The sequence below is a fragment of the Phyllosticta capitalensis genome (assembly GCF_038381095.1).
Source record: "Phyllosticta capitalensis strain CBS 128856 chromosome Unknown BKA78scaffold_11, whole genome shotgun sequence".
Classification (NCBI taxonomy): domain Eukaryota; kingdom Fungi; phylum Ascomycota; class Dothideomycetes; order Botryosphaeriales; family Phyllostictaceae; genus Phyllosticta; species Phyllosticta capitalensis.
In genome coordinates, this window is record NW_027117449.1 from 302,721 (window position 1) to 320,803 (window position 18,083).

An 18,083-nucleotide genomic window follows, 5' to 3' on the forward strand; every position below is an offset into this window, starting at 1 on the left:
ACACGGCAAACAGGGCAACCAAGCAACCCAACCACTGACTCGCAACATGGCATTTTGCTTCTGATGAAAGCAGAGCGAGCGGCCGCGTCGTCGACAACCCAACAACGGTCGGCCGGCAAACAGCGACCCAACCGCGGGGCGCCAAAACCTCAGCACCACCCTTCTCAAACAACCCTAATCCAAAAAGTTGCCCCAAACCTACCCACGCAAGCATGCACGCACGCGCAAGCAGATGCCCTTTTCCAGCACATGCGCAGACAAAGGCAGCCCATTCCGCCATCTTACACAAGCATTAGATAAACACAGCCTCCGCCGGCCAGAGCCGCCGCCTTCCCTGTCGGCCTTCTGACTAACGGGATCGACAGGCGGATATGTATACGCGCTGCTGGGTATGGGTGCTGTGGCGGATGCCGGTGGTGGTGGATCAAGGTATCCGCCACGGGTGGTCAGGTGTGGGTGTGTATGTATACAGGTAGGGCCTACATGATGTCAGGGTTTCACCAACTGCCGCCCGCCGCTGTCGCTAGGTGTCGCTGCTCGGCGGCTCGTCTGTCTGTGCCGCGATGACGGGAAGATACAAAGCAGCGCGGCGGACGAGCGGCAGCGGACCAATGGACGGATGGGCAGATGTGATGGGCGGGAGGATCGCTTGGATGGGTGATGTGATGAACAGACAGACAGGCCGCTTCATATTAGTAAGAGAAGAGGACAGGGCGGGCGGGCTGGTTACAACACCATGATGGTGTGCGTAGATACGTAGAGGGTGGATGAATGCTCCACTGGGATCGGACTGGACTAAACGGAACGGGCTTCGATGAGGCGAGCGAGACTGGCAGAAGAAACATGGCAGCATGAGGTAGGGGCAGACTCGAGGAAAAGGGAGGGCGAACATGCAGAGGAGTTGCAGTAGTCCCAATCATCGATTACCCTTTTAGGCAGCACGCGATGCGCGATACCGAAAAGTCAGTGTTGAAGGTCACCTCGGCGGCGGGCACTTGCCTGTGGCGCACGCATGCAGAAGATCGCAAGGGGAGCGCGAGAAGGGCAAGCAAACGCCGAAACCGCAGGGCAGAGCAGATAATGTAAGCGGATATAACATGGATGGCGTCTCCGTAGTCATCGCAGTAAGTAGAGAGGAGCCCAAGCCCGAAATCGAAGCAACCTGCCAACCAACCAACCAGAACTGCCACACAGCCACACTATTGCCACCGCTGGCACGGTAGGTGTCGATTTGTATCCAAAAATGCCATCAAAATCAAGCGTCCACACGTCTGGGGACGCAGCTAACCTACAATATCCAACCAAGCGAAAGCTTAAAAGCTTCCGCCGCGCTGGGTCAGTCAGTCAGTCGGCGACTATTACCACCATCACACCTTTCCTCAAGTCAACCCACCCACGCACACAAGTGCCCCACCGGAAAGACCTCTCCCGAACACATGGATATACAGCGTGACTGAGAAGGAGAGCACGCGCCACACGCGGCAACAAATCTACGTACCATCCCGCGGGACGATGAAGCCGACGGACACACTCCACACTCACACACTTCACAGCATCTTACGCGCGTGAGCCCATCATGTCCATTTGCCCAACAGCGCGCAAAATAGGGTTGGCTGCATATGCACAGCCCATGTATATTGAACCAAGCGCACCCTTTTTTTATTTTCCTAAGATAGTACGTAGCAAGTGGGTGTGGCGTCGAGCGGGTCAAGCGCTGATTGGGTCGTTGGTTCGATGTTTTTGCTGCTTTGGGAGGCCATGGCAAAGGCCGCCGTGGACGTGGACGTTGGCCGTCCGTGTGCGAATCGGGCGATTCGATTGCATTTCGGGGGTTTGCAGATTTCAAGGGCAGCAGCCACACCATGTGAATATTTAGAGGGACCGCGAGACGCGAGACGGCGCGGGTGCCGCCGTGTTGCTAAAATAAACGTCTGCTCCTTTTACCCTCAAGATGGTGTGGCCCGCCAATGTGGATCGCAGCAACAAGTCGAGTTTGCCTCACGTTGTGGGAAAAGGACGTCATTGTTGTAGTATGAAAGTTGGTCGTTACAGGAGCATGAATGTAAACTCCGTTTCCATGCTCCGCTTGTCGTCGCTCGTCTTTTCCTCCTCCTTCTGCTCCTCCTCCCTTTCAACGAGACTCACATACATCAACACACAATACATCAAACACGCCATGAGCCCCCGGGCCTCGCATCGCTCCAGTCCTACCTCCAAAAATGGGACCCTTTCGTTTCCAAACATGCGCACCTACTTAGGCGGAAGAGCCGTCATCGCTCCACTTTGCGCCATCGTAAATGCTTCCATTCTTGTTGCCGCTAAACTCCAACTTTGCGAGGAACTCGGGCGGCACGCTGGGGAGATACTTGCGCTCCCTCTCCCTGTCAGTGCCGCCAAAGCCTGCGCCGTACGTGACGAGCATGTCCGTGCTGGTCGGCAAAGAGAAGGGCAGCATCAAGGCAGGATCCAGCAACAAATTCTCGGGCGCATCCTCATCGTCATCGCCGCTATCGTAATGAATGGTTCCGGAGTATGTGTATACCGAAGTTGGGCTCCCGGGCCGCTGCTGCTGCCCTTCTTGACTCGGGGTACCAGGCTCCCCTGCCGGCGCAGACGGGATCGGCGGCATGGATTTGCGGGTTTGCCGGCTGAGGCGGCGGTCCGCGGCCTCTTTCTGCAGGTTGAAGAGGTATTTCATCGCGGGTTTCGGGAGAGTCTTTTCTCCGACCTCCGGACGGTAGAAGCGCACGGCGTGATTGATCTGTTGAGGGGTCAGACGCGGCAGCTGCTCGAGCGTGTCCTTGATGGCATCAATGTTTTCGCCAAACGACGAGAAGCACTGAAGCCATTGCAACAGTTGCACCACAGGCTCAAGGTGCCGACGTGCGGCGTCGACCGTATTTTCCCCAGTTGCCGTCAATGCGCCACCCTCGTAATGGTCGGGTTGTCGGTTGTTTTGGCGTGCCCAGTCCTCGATGGTGGACACGTTCATCCGGATTTGCATGGCCTTGGTACGCGCCAAATATTTCCTGTTGGACATGATCCGGTTGAATAACTCGGATCCGAGCCAATACAGGAGCTGTGAGAGCACTTGCGCTGTAATGACCGAGTGAATGTCATACAGGTCGAGCACAAACAAAGTAGAGGACAACAGGGAGGTAATGTTCCTAGGGGAGACCTTGGCCCTGCGCTTAGGCGAGGGCGGTCTGAAACGCTTCTCAAAAGGCTCCGGAGGTTTGGGTTTGCTTTTGCTCTTGAAAATCTTCCACTCGTGCTGGAAAGTGATATCCTCCAGTCCAGGAATAGTTTCGTGGTCCAGCATGGCCGTGTCAAGGACCTTATCCATTCGACGCTCGGCATCCCGGATAACGTATATGAAAATCTCATTAATGAGCTCCGCAATTTGGCACTGAAAGTCCGTTGTAGCCTGAACCAGGCCCGTGTCCTTCTTCAGGTAGTAAAGCAACAACGTCGCATTTGAAATCCAAAAGGCAAGTATCGTCATGTCCCACTGGTGCTTTTCGACCACGTCGTTGATCTTATCCATCGCAGAGACGAGCAGCTGCTCCAGAAGCGCTTCGCTGGAGTGATAATGCGCATAACGTGCTGCCAGGAAGAGAATATTTGCGGGGACAGGTTTCTGGGATGGGGATCTCGTCGGAGTCATGTTCGTGATGATGATGTCGAGGATACGGTCGAGCTCGTTTTCTTGGAAGACGAACATTTGGTCATTAAGGCATCGGTCCCATACGAACTCCTGGTCGTCCTCCAGGTTGTCGGGAGTCTGAAAGATGAAGCATGAGCCACTGCCGTTCCTCGACTGTCGTTGTACTCACCTCCGGCCGGTCGTCAAGTCCCAAATTCCCCAGATCCACCTCCAAATTAAGGGAGCTTTCCATGGCCATGCGACGACGGAATTCGTTTTCGGCCAGCTCCTCTGCAAACCTATCCTCGTTAAACCCTACCGTATAAAAGTCATCTTCTCGTGTCGATACGCCGGTGTTGCCTATCGAGTATCCGCTTTCGTGGAGATATTCCGAAAGTTCGCTGTCGGGTGCGAGAAAATCAAATGCTGTCCTTCCAGAGGATGATGCCATGTCCGGCTTGGCACCCTTGTCGAGCAATAGCTTTGCTATCGATTTGTGTTGGTTGATCATGGACCACATCAAAGGGGTCCACCGGTTTCGATCCTGAGTGTCTACGGTTGCGCCGTTGTTGACCAGAGTCGAGACGACATCCTCGTGACCGAAGCAGGCAGCGTAAATGAGGGGTGGAGTACCCTCGTTGTCGGGCGCGTTGACATCGACGTAGTCCTTTGCTTTACCGGTGACGAGCCGCTCAACGGTTTCAGTGTCACCATTGGACGCGGCTAGGTTGAGGGCATTCTGCAAAATGTCCTTTTTCTCCGCCTCGGACAAGTTTTCGTCCTTGATGATGGAGTCTTCATTGCCACCGCCATTGTTGCTGTCTTTGAGCCGGGCTTGCTGCTGTTGCATTTCCCCCAAGCGACTCTCGCTCTCTGCAGCGGACGGGCCGCGCTGGTTGCTGTTCAAGTCGAGGTCGAACTCAAGGGGCTTGGTGGGCAGCGGGTTCGACAGAAACTGAGACTGGCCTGACGTTTGCGCACACAATCAGCACAGGGTCAACAAAGATGTGGAAGAAGACAGTCGCAATTGGCATGAAACCCTCGGGGACCAGCTGCGACACATGGATGAAAGAGCATACCCTGCCAGCCGTCGTACATTTCGGTCTCGGGGCCGGCAATGTCGACATTTTTGCGGTCGTCGAGAGACTTGGGGAGGTCATCAGGCAGAGGGCGATTCTTGGGGGGGTTGCTGGAATTGCTTTCTTGGGGACTGGTCGGGGCAGAGTTGTCGTGGACGCCGTTCTCATCGGAGGAGGCCTCCATGGTGGAGCATGGGGCGGGCCGGATGGTGGTGAAGCCTTCCAGGCAGGCTTCGCGGGGGTCTCAGAGCATGCGCCCGTGGTGGATGGTGCAAAAAAAGGACCGGGGGGACGGCCAGATGTCCAGTACCAGATTTGCGCGAGGGAGTTCGGGTGGGAGTGAAGATTGATGCGGCTGCGGCTCGCTCCTCGCGGGGTGACGTTGACGGGAGGCACGCCCGCCAACTGCCAAGTCCCCTCTCGACTGCCTGCCCTAAGGGACTGGGACTGGACTGGGACCGACGGCGAGATTGACGCCAACCACTCTCACAGGCAGCTTGTGGCAACTGCTCTGAAGACTGCATCACCATACCTTAAGGCCTGCCGCCTGCCTTTCTTATTCTTCCTTGCACCCCACTTCCAATCCTTCAACTCTCTCCCTCTCCCACTGCATCTACTCGAAGCTATGATTTGAACAACACCCTTGACTCGTACCCTTCGCACCGCGCGCCGCAATGGACGACGATGGACCCTCTGGCGCCAAGGTCGCTCACCAAGTGCTCTTGCGCCTCTCTGAACTGCCAGGCTACTCCTGGGATGCCGATGCAGAGCCCTTTCACAGCGTGAGTCTGCTCGTCCGCCTGCCTTGGCCGCTGCCGAGGGCGTGCTGACCATCCTTGCGCGCCAGTCCTACGATAACTGGCACTTCTTTGGTGTCCAGCGCTCACCCAGACCCGCCCTCGGCCCTCCAACAAGAGCTGCGACTGCGCACAGCTCCTCGCCAGCTTCAGAAGCTCGACCGCCGGTCAGAACCCACAAGTCGTCCAACAGCGAAGCGAGCGCAGCTTCATTTTCCCTGGAGCCTCAACCCCAAGAGCATGGAAAGCACGTCGTCGCGCGGGTTTCAAGCCATGTGCTCCGACTGGAGCGGGAGTTTCAGCTAGCGAAAAGCATCGTTGACGAGTGCGACCCTGACTGCCTACACTTTGTCCGGCCAATAGAACTGGTTCGACTGCCGTCCCGGCAAGGAAGCGAAAGCTTGGTAGCTTCCATCTTCGAGGCTCCCGGCCCAAACTACATGCAAAACCAAGTCAACCTCTACCAGGCCACGAAATGGGACAAGCCCATGGCGCAAAAGGACGATCGTCAGATGTCGCTGCAGCTCTTTATGCAGTTCGCCGTCGGTGCCGTCGAATCCTTAGAGATACTGCATAATGAGAAGAAGCAGGTCCACGGCGAGATCCGTGGTGACGCATTCCACTTCGACCCCCAGACTGGTCAGGTGCGCATGCTCAATTTTGGATCCGGCGTAAGATCTTTTGAGAATGGCCTCACTTCTGCTGGATGGTCTTCGCTCAGCCGCGAGATTGGCGTGGAGCGGAAGCTCCAATTCATTGCGCCCGAGCAGACTGGACGTCTTCCGGCAGAACCAGACACCAGAACGGACATATACAGTTTGGGTATTCTCTTCTGGGTAAGAATTGGCTTTGTTGCGCACCCAATCTATTTGCTAATCCGAGCAGATCATGTTGGTCGCTGAGCCCGCATTTGAAGGGGACAAGCCTCTCGAGGTGATGCAAAGCGTCTTGTCCAGGCGGATACCTCCGGTGTCCTCAAAACGCATGGATATACCGGAAGCCCTTTCTCGCATCATTGCAAAAATGACGGCGAAAAACATCGAGGAGCGCTACAACTCCGTCTCTGGATTGAAGCATGACCTGGCCAGCCTCAACACCATTCTCTCCGAAGGTGATTCAGACGCTTTGCAAAAGTTCAAAATCGCAACCAAGGATGTCTCGAGCTTTTTCAGCCTTCCCTCACGACTAATTGGACGGGAAAAAGAGCGCCAGACCATCCTTGACATCATCGACAGGGTCTCCCGAAGCCAGAATCCTTCGGTCAAAAAAAGCATGTACAGCTTCAGCTCGCAATCCTCGTCGATGGGCTCAGCAAAACTGGAAAATCCGGCCGCGGAGGACATTGGCGACTTGCAATCAGAGAGTGCGAGCTCCCGAGACTCTGAGGCCCGAAACGAATCAAGAACGCCTCGAAATAATTCAGATGCCTCAATATCCCTTGACCCGTCCGACTATCGGCCCTCTTCAGAAAGCTTCCCGTCATGGAGCACAGGTCTCTCGGTCCGCCGAGCTTCTTCCGCCCTGAATGTCCTTGCCGACGATCCCGCAGCACATCTGAGGAACCATCATCGAGCGAGGAGAAGGGCGCACTGCGAAGTCATTGCAATCTCGGGAGCCGGTGGTTATGGCAAGTCGAGCTTGATTCAATCAGTTCAAGCCGTTGTTCGTGGGCGAGGATTTTATTTTGCCACCACAAAGGTAAGCTTTTTTCCAATATTCCTGACCCGTGGAGCATCACGTCATACGAGGCAGCGATCTTCAGGCCTGCAAAAGAATCCGCCCTGACAGGTGACAGTTTGACCAAGCCAAGAGAGCCCCTTACGAGCCTGTTATGCGGCTCATGGCCTCTCTCTTTCGGCAAATATTTTCAGAGGCCAACATATCTACCGATTTTCACAACGCGGTCCGAGCTCACGTTCAACCCGTCTGGCATCTTTTGCACGGCTATCTGGATCTACCCGAGTGGCTGCTAGGGTCCATCTCGAAGCCACTTCTTGACGGCGTTTCTTCGCAACAAAGCTACTCAAACACCATCAACTCAACTCGCAATGCCTCCCGACTGATGAACACATTTCTCGATGTCTTGAAAGTCTTGGCCAAGCAGCAATCCATTTGCTTCTCTATCGACGACCTTCAGTTCGCTGACGAGGAGAGTCTGGATTTGATTCAGTCGATCGTCAGCAACAGACTTCCCATAGTCCTGATCTTGACGTATCGAGAGGACGCCAAGCTTTCTCCTGGCATTCGGACTCTTTTGGCACAAGCCGCAAGGCAAGTTGCTCAACGTTCTGAAGGGTTTCAACATCGTTTTGACGTTGTACACAGGATCGAACTGAAGCCTTTCAGCGAGTCAGATACAGCAACTTTTGTTGCTGAGACTCTCCACCGAGATCGAGAATATTGTTTGCCTCTGGTCGCAACCATTCACGAACGCACTAGGGGAAGCCCCTTTTTCGTCAGAGAGATGCTTGATCTTGCCTACAGGAAAGGATGCATTTATTATGTCTGGAAGGATTCTTCCTGGCACTATGACCTGGACAAGGTCTTTACTGAGTTCAAGTCAACTTCATATGGTGCTCAGATCAACAACGACTTTCTAGTAAAACGTCTCCAAGAGCTGCCAACCGCGACTCGCTATATGCTCGAATGGGCCTCACTCCTTGGAAGCACCTTCTCATTTTCGCTCGTGAAGCGACTAATGCATGGAAAAGAGGCAACGAGTGGGAGCAGCTTGCCCTTGACTACAGGTGATCCTATCGACGCAGTCGAGCACGCATTGTCTACCTACATCATCATGTCCGGAGACACCGAGGATCGGTTCCGGTTTTCTCACGACCGCTACATGCAGGCGGCCAAAGCTCTCGTCGAGGCAGAACACTTTGATGAAGCGGAGATGCATTTTGAAATCTGCAAGCTCATGATCGATTCCGATTATATTGACAACACAACAACGGGCTCCAAAACGCTCTTCACGCGAGCAAGACACGTTGCCTGTGCTGGCGATCTTATCAGACAGCGAGTTCGACGCAGAGCTGCCTATCGCTTCACGCTTGAGAAAGCGGCAGAGAACGCCTGTGAAGCCGGTGCTCGTCCAACGGGTCTCTTCTACTACACGCGATGCTTCAACTTGCTACAAGAATCTCCATGGGACGATGAGGCCGAAGACGTCAATTACTCAGAAACTTTGCACATCTACACTCGTGCGGCAGAGTGTTACTGGTATCAGGGTTTCTTCGAGCCAGCTTTGGGGCTCTGCCAGACCGTTTTCCAAAATGCAAAGTGTGCTGAAGACAAGACACCTTGTTGGATCCTACAGTCTCGAATCTTTGCGATGCGGGGCGACTCTTTTGCAGCATACGAAGCCCTCAGGCAGAGCCTTGATGAACTGGGAATCCAGGTTCCGGACATGTCTTGGGAAGAGTGTGACGCCAAGTTTCATTCCATGTGCGCCACATTGCAGCAATGCGACAAGCATGAATTGCTTGCCCGACCAGTAGCCACGGACCGAACACTGCTTGCTGTTGGTGCAGTCCTCGTGGAGTTGGCGAGCGCCGCATATTGGTCTGACTCGAAGCTATTCTATCAAATGAGCATAATGATGGTTGAGCTCCACCTCGACCGTGGCCACTTCCCTCAAGCTGCACTCGGCTACATACACGTGGCCAGTGTTGCGATAGCGAGATTCGGAATGACCAAGCTCGGAGTCGAGATAGGAGAAATCGCAAAGCACTTCTTCCAGATGTTCCCCGACGACTCGTTCATTATTGGTCGGGGCGAGACTCTTCACGTTTGCTTCATCGGCCACCTCCAAACACACATCCGAGACCAATTGCCAGTTCTCGAGCGGGCATTGAATGCCACCGTCAATTCGGCCGACAAGATTATGTCTCTTCTCAATATGGGCATCACGGCGTCCTTCAAATTCTGGGCTGGCCAACCAGTTTCCGACATTGAAGCCTATGTGAACGAGGCGCCGGCTGAATTCAAGAATTGGGAAGAAGACCTTCGAGGGGGCGTTCTGTTGATTGCATCCCGCCAGTACGCGCGAGCGCTCCAGGGCGACACGGACGTGAGGGATGCGAAACGGGTACTCTGCGACGACAACCACGACAGTTCTGACTATTTGAACTTTATCGAATCACGATCCTCGAACCCGAAGCGACCCAAGACGGTTTATCTTGGTTCGATGCTGGCCACGCTTTTCCGATATGGACACTTTGATGAAGCCATCGACCTCGGCGAGAAGCTTCTCCCCATGATGGAAGGCGTTTGGTGCATGCGCCAGACATATGCGAATCTCACGTACCTTTCTCTAGCCTATTTTGGAGCCCTGGACCAGAATCCTAATCGCCCTGACAAAGATGCCATTTTTCAGCGGATCTCGACATTTGCCGACAAAATTCGAGTTGCTGCAAGTTTCAACGACACAAATTACCGAATCTGGTTAGCTTTGGTAGATGCTGAAACGGCAGATTTCTCGGGAGACTCGGCGACAGCTTCGACCCACTACGAAAACGCCTTGGACTGGGCCGAGTTGGACTCCTTCTGGCTCGAGCAAGCTCTCGCTTTTGAGCTCTATGCTGGGAGCTGCCTACGACGGGGAGCCCGCAGACCAGCTCGCAGGCTTTTGAAGGACGCAATCCGATATTATACCAACATCGGGGCTGTGGGAGTTGCAGACTGGATCAAGGACAAGTATTCCTATGTCCTCCTGGGTGAGACCGTCATCACCACCATGGATGCTGCGTCCCAAACGGAGATTGTTGACACTGGCAACACGTCTTACAAGCTGGAGAAGCACGACCAACGCCAAGTGGAGCAAGAAACCCCCGCCGACAGGACAGAAGCGTGGCTCACTCCAGCTGCTCCTGCTCCAGGGGTGGTAAAGAAGGCCGACTCGTCAAGCGATTTACCCGGAGGCTTCTCGGCTGTCGGGTTGGACGTCATAGACCTGACTGGAATTCTAGAATCCAGCCAAGTCCTGGCTTCGGAGCTCCAGGTGGATAGCCTCCTCGCGAAGATGACGGAGATTATTCTCGAGTCCACGGGTGCCGAGATGGCTGCCATTGTTACCGAAGACGAAAAGCTCGGCTGGAGCATTTCAGCTACCGGTGGCCCTGACGGAGTCAACAAATACCCAGAAGGACAAACTCTTGAGGCTGTTGAGGATCAAGTTGCCAAGCAAGTCACTCTCTACGTCCTGCGGTTCCGGGAAATAGTATTTGTCCAGAACCTGCTCGAAGACGAGAGATTTCTCAACGTGACAGACGCCTACAGAAAGCGAAATCCTGACGGCAGAGCCGTCATTGCCATTCCAATATTGCATGGCGACGATCGCCTCTTGGGATCAATCTACTGCGAAAGCGCACCGAACCAGTTTAGTGAACGCAACCTCACTGTCCTTCGCCTGCTCGTCAATTCGGTCTCGGTTTCCCTCGCCAATGCGCTGCTGTTCAAGAAGGTCCGCGAGATTAGCGCCAGCAACGTCGCCATGCTTGAAATGCAAAAGCAGTCGCTAGCTCAAGCCCGAGCTGCCGAGAACAAGGCAAAGGAGGCCGAAGCCGTGGCTATTCAAAACATGAAGATGAAGGAGGAGGCTGCAAAGGCCAAGTCTCTCTTCCTTGCCAATGTTTCTCACGAGCTCAGGACGCCGCTCAACGGTGTCATTGGCATGAGTGAGCTTCTCAAAGGAAGCAACTTGAACTCGGAGCAAGAAGGTTATGCAAACAGCATTCGAGTGTGCGCCGACACGCTGCTCTCTGTGATTAATGATTTGCTGGACTTTAGCAAACTGGACGCTGGCAAGATGAAGATGATTCAAGTGCCAGTGTCGTTGACAGAGACAATCAACGAAGTGGTCCGCGCTCTGTCCTTTACCAACCTGGAGCGCGGTCTCGAAACGGTCGTCCGGCTGGACGTAGATCCAGAGCTGTCCGTATTGGGAGATCCTGTGCGACTGCATCAAATTTGGATGAACCTGCTGTCCAACTCGTACAAGGCAAGTCTATGCCCTTTCAATCATCTTAGTGTTTGCCCTATCTCTAACTCTCGCGTAGTTCACCTCGCAAGGCACCGTCACCGTTGAAGCTCAGACCCTTTCTGAGGACGACGAACACATAGATGTCAAGTTCAGTGTATCAGACACCGGAATTGGAATTTCAGAAGCCCAGCAAAAGAAGTTGTTCCTGCCATTCAGCCAAGTGGAAGATGCCAGCAATCGATCATACCAAGGTACCGGCCTCGGGCTCAGTATCGTCAAGGCACTCATCGAAACCACCATGGGCGGCAAGATTTGGCTCAAAAGCCAACTCGGAAAGGGTACCACCGTGTCATTCCAGCTTCATTTTCAAAAGGTGTCAAAGCAACAGGTGGCCGACACGGCAAATGGGGGGCAACCACAACGCGCATCTCTTCCGCCAGCCAATCCGAGTTCGCAGCCGCAGCCTCAGGAAGAAAAGGCAGGGGAGCCATCAAACGCACCAGACGGCGTCGTCAACCCTCCTTCTGTCAAAGGTCTTCCCAAAATCCCACGCGAGCAAATCCGAGTCGCCATCGCCGAAGACAACGCCATCAACCAACGCATCGCCATCTCCTTTGTTAAGAAACTCGGATTCCGCTGCGAGGCTTTTGGAGACGGCGCCAAAACGATACAAGCCCTCGAAAAGGCCTCTCGCGAAGGCGATCCGTATCACCTTACGCTGATGGACGTTCAAATGCCCGTTATGGACGGATATGACGCTACCAGGGAGATTCGCAAGCATCCTGACCCGATGGTGCGCGAGGTGCTCATCATTGCCATGACGGCCAGTGCCATCAGTGGCGACAAGGAAAAATGCCTCGAGGTGGGCATGAACAACTACCTAGCGAAGCCTGTCCGCGCAGCGACGCTCAAGACGCTGCTCGAGTCGTATCTGGAGCAGGACCCCAAGCAAATTCCCAATCTGCAGCAGGAAGCCACCCAGCTTGCGGAGAGCGTTCTCAAAGAGGCATCGACGCCTGTGACAGAGGAGAACCCGTACGAATATGAAAAGTCGGACCAGGGCTCAGACGTGACGCAAAAGGCGGATGCGGCAAGCGAAGAAACAATGGCCCAAGACGGACTTGGTGTTGCGGTTGACGGAGAATCAAGCTCGCCGCCCCGCAAAGACACCGGCGAACGCGATGGAGTCAACAAAAAGCAGAGCTCGCCGCCACGCAAAGACACGGGTAGCGATGGGGCTGGCAAAAAATCAAGCTCGAAACGGAAGCAGTAGCAAGGGAGGCAAAGTTTTGGATTGACTTTGGTTTCTGTCTTTTGTACTGTCGTCCGTCAAGTACAAACATTGTTCCATCGATCCAGAAAGCTGCGAGAGATTTTTGGAAGGCTTGCGCTTGCAACCTACCACAACATTCGCGCCGATTGCGTCGACAGAAGTTTTGGGCCTGCGTCGGTCGACATTCCTATGCACAAAGACGAGGAGTACTACATTGGCAGCAGAGGATCCTATAGAAGAGAGAGGATAATAGGACGTAACAGGCGCCCAGGCGACTTGAGAGGGGTAGAAATGAGACGAGGAGAAGAAGCGCGGGCGATAGTAGTGGCATGAGGGCAGGCAGGCAGGCGAGATACCCCCCCTTTTTCGAAAATTGGCATGGCATGGTACGGGCATTGGCATTCAGGCATCATTCAAGGCATTGAAGTATATGAGATTCCTTCCTATCATCACTCCTGTCACTTTTAATCATACGAACTGGTACGCCCGAGCTCACGAACGAACAACGATTCAACAAGAAAAGAGAAAGGATGCATCATGGATTGGGGCGGGTGGATAGGGAGGCGCGCGGACGGCTGGGAGGAATCGAGGGGGTCTTTTCTTTCTTGTAACAAGAATTTTGTGTTTTGGTTTGGTTTGTCTTTGTAAGCTCCCGGTTGTGTTGGATGGACGGATTGGGATTGGGAGGGGAAGGGAAGGGAAAGGCATGTCAAGGTATTAGGAGCATTCATCTCTTCATGTCCATCTTCATGTTGTCACATAGCTATCCACCATTGTCGTTGTAGGCTGCAGTAGTAGCGAGCGCTTGTTTTTTCGTGTCTTGAGCCCTCTGCTCGCGTTCAGTCGCCTTCTTCTTCTCACTTGTCCGTCTTTCTTGCGGAACTCTTGCATGTATCCACGTCGCATTTGGGTCGTTTCGGTTTGTTTTGGGCGACCAGGCCGTTTGCAGGTTGTTTTAAAGGTGGGATAAGTGGGTGGAAAGAGTGGTCGGCACGCCGTCATCCGTCCTGTCGCTGTCCTCCTTTCTTTGCCCCAGACATAGTGACATATTTCGCAAATGGGTAAAACGAGACCAACAGTCAATGCTATGGATCGATACATGCGTCCCTGCTTATACAATGGTGAACTGTCCGAGCGAGTAGCTAGCCGCTGTTCTTTCGTCTGCAACTGTTGCTTTTCGTTTGCCTACTCTCCTGTCTGCTTTTTCGTCCTTTCTCCTCTCCGTCATTTCGTCCATCGTACAAGCAATGAAGTGAAACTCAGGAATGAGGAAACTAACCTCCTCTCCTTTCTCCCTTCAACCTTCGCTCTCTCTCTATCCCCTTCCCACCCGTCTAGCTCCCCACCTTCTTTCATCAATCTCCCTGCCTACCAGCACACACCCACACGCGCAACGACGACGCAACAGCTCAGACAGCAGGCAAGCAAGGGCGGCGTCCCGCTCCTGCTGCGCTGCTGCGCTGTTGTGGTGCTGGTTATGGACGTGGAGTCGCCTGAGTGGCTGGCTCTTGGCTTTGCTGGCTGTTCACTAGTGCTGGCCACTGCTGCTGCTGCTGCTGCTCTATCAAGAAGGCGCACAAGCAAGCGAGCCAGTGGCTGGAATAGCTGGGGTTGCCGTTTTCGTCGTCGATATTTTTGTTTTTTTGTTTTGCTTTATTTGCTATGGCGTCGGCTAGGTTGCTTGCTCTGTTCATGTTTGCTGTATACACTTTTTTTTGGCTACTATTTGTCTGATTTTCTGTTGTCATCTCCTTGATGTGTCGTCACCAACCTCGAGTAGGACGAGGAGGACGACTGGAGGCACGCAAACATCTCGTGCGCGTGTCCCTGGCCTAGAGATCGTCATCGCACCCTACCCGCGTACGTACTGTACATCAACGACGTCAAGAATGCGTGTGACAACACAACATGACGAGCGCTGCTCTCCAGTCCCCGTCTCTCGCCCTGGCTGGCCGTCCTTTGTAGAACTCAACCCCTCCATACCTAGGTATGTGCTCCTACCGATCTGGGTCACCACACCGTCCACCCGCCCCACGTGCTCTGTCGACCGCTGTACCACAAGCGACGTACATACGTCCGTACGAGAAGTAGAAGCAGCGGAAGAGGTTCAGGAGTCGTGACATGTGCGCTTGCCCGTGCTCCTCTACTACTGTCTCACTCACTCAGTGATGCATCTGCCTCACTTCGACCTGCTTCCCATCAATTTCGAGTTGCTGGATCGAGCAGAAGAGAGCGGAGGGTGTGTGCAGGTCGGGCTATTGGTTACTGCTAAGCGGCTAGTCGACGGGAATAACGCTGCGACGATGCGGCAAGCCCATGGCAAGAAAGACGCCTCCATATGGCGTGTTGGTTGGGTGTGGGTTATGGGTGTATTGATCCTTCCGGTAGGTTGGGTCAGAGATCGGAGCACGCTCGACGAGGCTAGCAAAGTCGGTAGGTGAATCGGTTCCATCAATTCATCCATCCGTCCGTCCGTCCGGTGGGCGGGCGATTCGCGAGGCGGACGGGGCGGCGTGTGGGCGCACTCCTAGAAATAATGTGTGGTGGAGTGAGAGGTGAGGGAGAGCAATAGCATCCACATCGAGGCAGACAGGCGAGGTAAGCGCGTGCCCGGTACGCTGGATATTGGCTGGCGGTTGATTACCTTGCCTCGTGGCTGGCCGTGGCTACGCTGGCTAGCAGTAGCGTGGCGCCGATCTTCTGGCGACTCCATGTCAGTCTGGCGCCGCGTCAATACTTGCCGCGCGCGAGAAGGAAGGGAGAAGCTGGACGGGCGGGCGGATAGGTGGGAGAGGAAGGAAAAGGGCAGGAAGGTAAGGACGAGGCTAGAACGGGGAATGAAGGAGTGAGAGTCTTGTGGACGGCTGGCGTGGGATGGTGGATGGTGTGGAATGAATGGTCCGTCTGCTCCAGTGAGCAAAAAGTACTTTTGATCTTTAAGCATATGCGTTTTGGTAGCAAAGGGTTGTAGGAAATGTTTGACCGTCTGTCATTATGTAGAAATATGTACAGGTAGTATTTTGCAAGTGGACTCGCTGTGCAGCAAAGGACTTTTTTAGCAATGGTTTGTGCACCTACTGCAGTTACCTCGTCCCGTTTTTTGGCCTCGAGGCATGAGCTGCACGTACACACGGCGTCAGACGTGCATACTCTGTACAAGCGGACTTGGCTGCTGACAGGCTGCAAGACGGGACCCGTCCTGCTGGATCCACCCGCAGGCGCACGCCGTGTGGAGTGATCGGACGCAACTGTCAAGTGACACCACGCCGTTCTTCTCTCCGCCTACCTTTTGTCGACGGCCCACATAGTCTCTCTCCCGTACGTAAACATTCCGTTTACAGTCACTTGGCCACCTCTTGATTGTAGAAATCAATGACCGCATTGCCGACGGCCTCGGGCGCCTCGATGGCGTGCCAATGACCAACCTTGGGCAACACGACCATTCGCTTGCGCTCGGCGCCCAGCTCGCCAAACATCTTCTTGCTCGACTCGAGCGGTGCGCTCTTGTCCTCCTCGCCGGCCAGCAAGAGAGTCGGTACCTTGACGTGGGGGTAGGCCGGCGGGCGGGCGCCAGCAATGACTCGGCAGTTGGAGACGTAGCCGGCAGGGCTCTGGGCAAGCAGCAGCTCGCGGATCATGGCGCGGGCCAGGGACGACGCGCTTGCCGCCGTCGCTGCAGCTGGGATCGAGTTGGCCATGCCATCCATGGCATCCTCTGCTTCGACAGCTGCGATTCTCTTCTCAAAGACTGCTGCCACTGCAGACGTCGGGTATACCGGCCCGATGAGCACAGCGGCGACGACTCGGTCTGCGTGTTCGGCCGCCAAGTGTGCAGCCACGATGCCTCCCATGCTATGACCGACGACGATGGCGCGGGGAATGGAAAAGTGGTCGAGGATTCCGAGTACGTCAGCGGCGAGCGTCTCGATGGTTTGCTCCACCTGGGTGTAGGGCGAGCGGGCGGCTCCCGTGGTATCGAAGGCGATTACTCGGAATCCAGCAGCGGTGAGAGCTGGCACGAGGGGCGTGTAGAAGTTTTGCGATGAACCGAGGCCATGGTGGAGGATGAAGGTTTCGCGCGGGGTGGAGGATGAGGATGAGGAGTCGGTGGGAGGAAAGTCGGTGTAGTGCAAGCGCTTGTAGCGGACGGTGAGCCAAGGCATGATGAGCAGCGGAATGAAGGTGGATGGGGGGATTGGAGGCTGGAATACCTATGTCAATAATTCATGGCGGACGTGGGGGTTTAGAGAGGAACGTCATGGTGTTGCGGGGAGGTGCAGCTCCCGACGAGACCTACCCGACGACTCGTCCCGCTGCCGTCGCAGCCGTCGTCGGCGTCTGCTGTCAGTTATCAAACTCTTAAGAAAGTTCTTCTTTACTTTGACCATCTGCAACACAGCCTTCTTGCTCACAATCGGTTGGCTGACGCTGCCAGGTACCATCTGCAGGCCAAGCAGTCGCCCGTGTCTGGACCTCAGCAGGCGTGTGGTCACTTGGTGCCCGTCACGGCACGCCACGTCCGCCTCTGCTTTTGACCCAGTCGTCGCCATCTCCATCCCTCCCTCTGAAGCCACCCGCTGCTGCTACTGGGACCCCGTGAGCCCCTATCAAGTCACCACGCGGCATCCACCACCATCTACGCGCCCCCGATCTCGGCCATCCACAGCAATGGTCAGGCAAGCATGCTCCAGCGCCTGCGAGGGGGCTGATGGGCTATGGACAGCCTGCTCATGTGCAAGTTTGTGGTACCCTGTCTTTCCTCCGTCCATCTTGAGCTTGTCTTGTTCCTTTGGCATGTGAAGTCTGTCTGCTTTGCTTCTTTTCTTCCATCAAGCCCTCAAAAAAGAAACAATCTCCAACTTGTCCCCGGTTCTTGACTCGTGCTCTCCACCATCATACCCACCACCCGCATCATTTGCCCGTCGCCGTGCGCCTGTCCCCACATATTAGATAGCGGTGTAAGGAGACGACCAGAGAGCCACTCAGCCGTCCCCTTATGCTGCTCTTGTCTTTTTCCTACTGGCTCCTTTTCCCTGGGTCCGATCATTCTCGTGGTCCTTTGCTTGATTCTCGCAGCTTTGCCTAGCCTACCGCCGTATCGGTTCCCTCCGCACCAGTCACTGTCACACCCGCTCCTGCGCCCGTCCGCGCCGTCCACATTTCTTTTTCCAAACTTTATATACCGCCTACTCCCACCCTGGCCTACGCTCTCAAGTCCAGCCCTCTTGTCGCACTTTTGATTCAGCCCTCCTGGTCGTAGTGCGCCGGCTCGCACTCGAGGACAACGTCGTTTCACTGTAAGACATTG

General features: G+C 54.8%; 4 protein-coding genes across 4 annotated transcripts; 1 reads left to right on the plus strand and 3 right to left on the minus strand.

Annotated features, from left to right (window-relative positions):
* Positions 1-1,303: 1,303 nt before the first annotated feature.
* BKA78DRAFT_38464 (uncharacterized protein) lies at positions 1,304-2,059 on the minus strand. Its single transcript, XM_066893101.1, has one exon. It carries the CDS (start codon positions 1,862-1,864, stop codon positions 1,385-1,387), a length of 480 nt encoding a protein of 159 aa, XP_066739580.1. The 5' UTR covers positions 1,865-2,059; the 3' UTR covers positions 1,304-1,384.
* Positions 2,060-2,254: 195 nt separating this feature from the next.
* BKA78DRAFT_258017 (uncharacterized protein) lies at positions 2,255-4,909 on the minus strand (the record flags this gene model as incomplete). The annotated part of the gene is made up of 3 exons (XM_066885237.1): positions 2,255-3,784; positions 3,837-4,612; positions 4,726-4,909. The coding sequence occupies 3 exons, from the start codon at positions 4,907-4,909 to the stop codon at positions 2,255-2,257; spliced, it is 2,490 nt and encodes an 829-aa protein (XP_066739581.1).
* Positions 4,910-5,806: 897 nt separating this feature from the next.
* BKA78DRAFT_38483 (uncharacterized protein) lies at positions 5,807-13,007 on the plus strand. Its single transcript, XM_066893102.1, has 5 exons — positions 5,807-6,358; positions 6,408-7,220; positions 7,318-7,793; positions 7,848-11,520; positions 11,579-13,007. Exons 1-5 carry the CDS (start codon positions 5,963-5,965, stop codon positions 12,773-12,775), a joined length of 6,555 nt encoding a protein of 2,184 aa, XP_066739582.1. The 5' UTR covers positions 5,807-5,962; the 3' UTR covers positions 12,776-13,007.
* Positions 13,008-15,739: 2,732 nt separating this feature from the next.
* BKA78DRAFT_324725 (Alpha/Beta hydrolase protein) lies at positions 15,740-17,157 on the minus strand. Its single transcript, XM_066889310.1, has one exon. The coding sequence runs from the start codon at positions 16,936-16,938 to the stop codon at positions 16,117-16,119; it is 822 nt and encodes a 273-aa protein (XP_066739583.1). The 5' UTR covers positions 16,939-17,157; the 3' UTR covers positions 15,740-16,116.
* Positions 17,158-18,083: the final 926 nt, after the last annotated feature.